The sequence below is a fragment of the Euprymna scolopes genome, chromosome 40 (assembly GCF_053919585.1).
Source record: "Euprymna scolopes isolate OS-2025 chromosome 40, ASM5391958v1, whole genome shotgun sequence".
Lineage (NCBI taxonomy): Eukaryota > Metazoa > Mollusca > Cephalopoda > Sepiida > Sepiolidae > Euprymna > Euprymna scolopes.
Genome location: NC_136521.1, coordinates 13534504 through 13537003, shown reverse-complemented (window position 1 = coordinate 13537003; position 2500 = coordinate 13534504). Strand labels below are relative to the sequence as shown.

Below are 2500 nucleotides of genomic sequence, written 5' to 3'. Positions count from 1 at the left end.
AGTCTTTCATGGAGTAACCGGCACATGCGTCTAGCCTATCTGGCGTTCGAACACAGCTCCCCGGTTTTGCTGACTTGATACCTTTATCTATATCTTTTCACCCACGTATGCTAATTAGTGGGCGTCTTCACAACAGTATCGGAAGATTAAATTTGATTAAATATTAAAACAGTCTAATACTTACCTCCACGATGTAACTGTATTGCCTGTTTGTGTAGCATGACTGAAAAAGAAAAAGAAATAATTTGTTCAGGACTCAGAAACTATTGTTCAAGCTCCACCAAACGCAGCTCTATCGTTATTTTCATGGCAAGTGCTCGACTGAACTCCAATCTAGGGTGCCTCCTTGCCAAACTTTCATACAAAAAAACAAAAAACAAAAACAAAACACTCGACTAATTACAACCACTATATATGATTTCCCCCACTCTCTATCTGTGCCTAAATGTAAACAGATTCCATGAAAAAAGCTTCTTTCCCAGAACTGCTCGCCTTTGGAACACTGTTCCTCTGGCATGCTTCCCGGTTGAATACAACATAGTGGCCTTCAAATCTAATGTAAACAAATTCTTGTTGGGCTGTACCCATAAATAATCTAATCCTACTCAATTTACACCACAAGTGATTACTACACCACCACCGCCTCACATTCATTCCTCGAATTGCCTTCAGGCCTTGACAAGTGATGATTTCCAAGTAAAAGAAAACTTGGCATATAGAAAGACATTGAGAGGAGGGAGGGGTAAAAATAAAGTAAAAGATATAAAATTCTATCAAAGTAGATGGCAGATAAGCTAGAGTGCTCAAGCTAAACAAACAAAACAATAAAGAAAGATAAAGACTGGTAGAAAAAAAAAACAAAAAAAACGAGCATACAGTTCTACCCACCACCAACCATTGCCTGTCTTCTCCACCCATGTAGATTCTACACTTAGATTGGTCTAAGGAGTCATCTGTGAGCCAAACACTAGAAGATGAAATCGAAATTCTCGGATACGAGAAATCGGCTGACGACGTGGCAGATAAGCCAGGGAGTTCCTGTCCTATGAATAAAACAACGAAGAAAGCACTGAATAACGATCTTCGTTACATGTCTTACAGGAGTTACAAAATGTGGATCCGAGCATTGGCAGTGAAAAGAGAGAAGATTGGTTTTAAAAGATGCTAAAACTAATAAACCACTTTTTCTCCATTTCACCATCTGCTCCACCAGATCAGAAAAGAGAGAACCAGCAATATCTTTATCACTGATGCTCTTTGATGTGTACCATAGATAGTTGTATAGTCTACGTTAATGACAACAAATGATCTCAAAATATGATTTGGAAAATCATTAATGAAGGTTAGAAAGGTGTTGGGCCTAGAATAGATCCTGGACATATGCTATGTGCTCTAGATTTCTGCCCATCAACAAATACGTTTATAGAGCTATTAGCAGGCCACCCGGCATTGCTCCGTTGTAAAATATGAAAAAAATATTATATTTTAATGCAGCATTCTTATTTATTATTGTAATAGAAATCACTCTCGCAAACGACCTCGTGTTTACTTAGCGTGTAAAATGCCAGCAGAAAATGTAGAAAAGAAAAGACAAACATAATTTTGTAGGTCGCTCATTGGTGAACGTATGCCATTAATTTGCATATGTAAACAATTGGTAACTGTTAAAAGGGACGAATTCTAAAACATGGAGTTGAATGGAGATTTTTGTTGGACAGCTTAGAACGAGAAGGAACGGTGGAAGATAATATCGAATACACGAGGATTTATTGCATGTTTAGGAAAGAAAAGAAAAAAGACTTTCATTACTTGTATCGACAGGAGAGCGTTTTTTTTTTAATTTATTTTTTTATTGTTCATTTTATAATTTTATAATTTTATAATTATAAACATAAATACCGTATATACTAAACGTAAAGTTGCATTCCCTTAAGAAAAATATGAAGTTAGAAAAAACAAAGTAACTGACACATGTGCATGCGAGTATTGTTTTTTTTAAAACAGTTCACTTTCTGTAAATGAAAAGAAAATACTCGAGCTGAGACTGAAACCAAACCCTAAAGACAGCGAGTCAAGTACGATAACCATTAGACCAGCGTGACACGACCTTAAAAAGGTGTATCTAAACCTACTTATTCTTAACATAAATAATCTGTAATGTGAACGATCCACGCATGCGCATTCGTGAAACAATTAGCACAGATAAAAATCCGTCAACTCTCACGTACCAATTTTTCAATTTGGACCCCATTAGCAGCTAACTCCCTCCCCCCCCCCGGATTAAAATGAATTAAAAAGTTTTCCACATGTCTGAATATCTTATATACCAAATTTCATGTTTGTAGATCTAAAATTCGTTGAGTACATAGGTTGAGAAGTGTCCACACACACACGCGCGAGCGCGCGTTCTCACTTTTATAGATATATAGATCAGAGAGAAAGTAATCGATGGTTGCAAAGACATTTTTGCACATTTAAAACAAAAAGCAAAGAGACTAAC

General features: G+C 36.5%; 1 protein-coding gene across 6 annotated transcripts in view; it reads right to left on the bottom strand.

Annotated features, from left to right (window-relative positions):
- LOC145265376 (inter alpha-trypsin inhibitor, heavy chain 4-like) overlaps positions 1–2500 on the bottom strand; it is a 109595-nt gene that overhangs the window by 33936 nt on the left and 73159 nt on the right. For all 6 annotated transcript variants that reach the window (XM_080121168.1, XM_080121167.1, XM_080121164.1 and 3 more), the window contains one exon: positions 185–223. In XM_080121168.1, coding sequence (XP_079977294.1) covers positions 185–223 — 39 coding nt within the window. The remainder of the gene's footprint in view (positions 1–184; positions 224–2500) is intronic.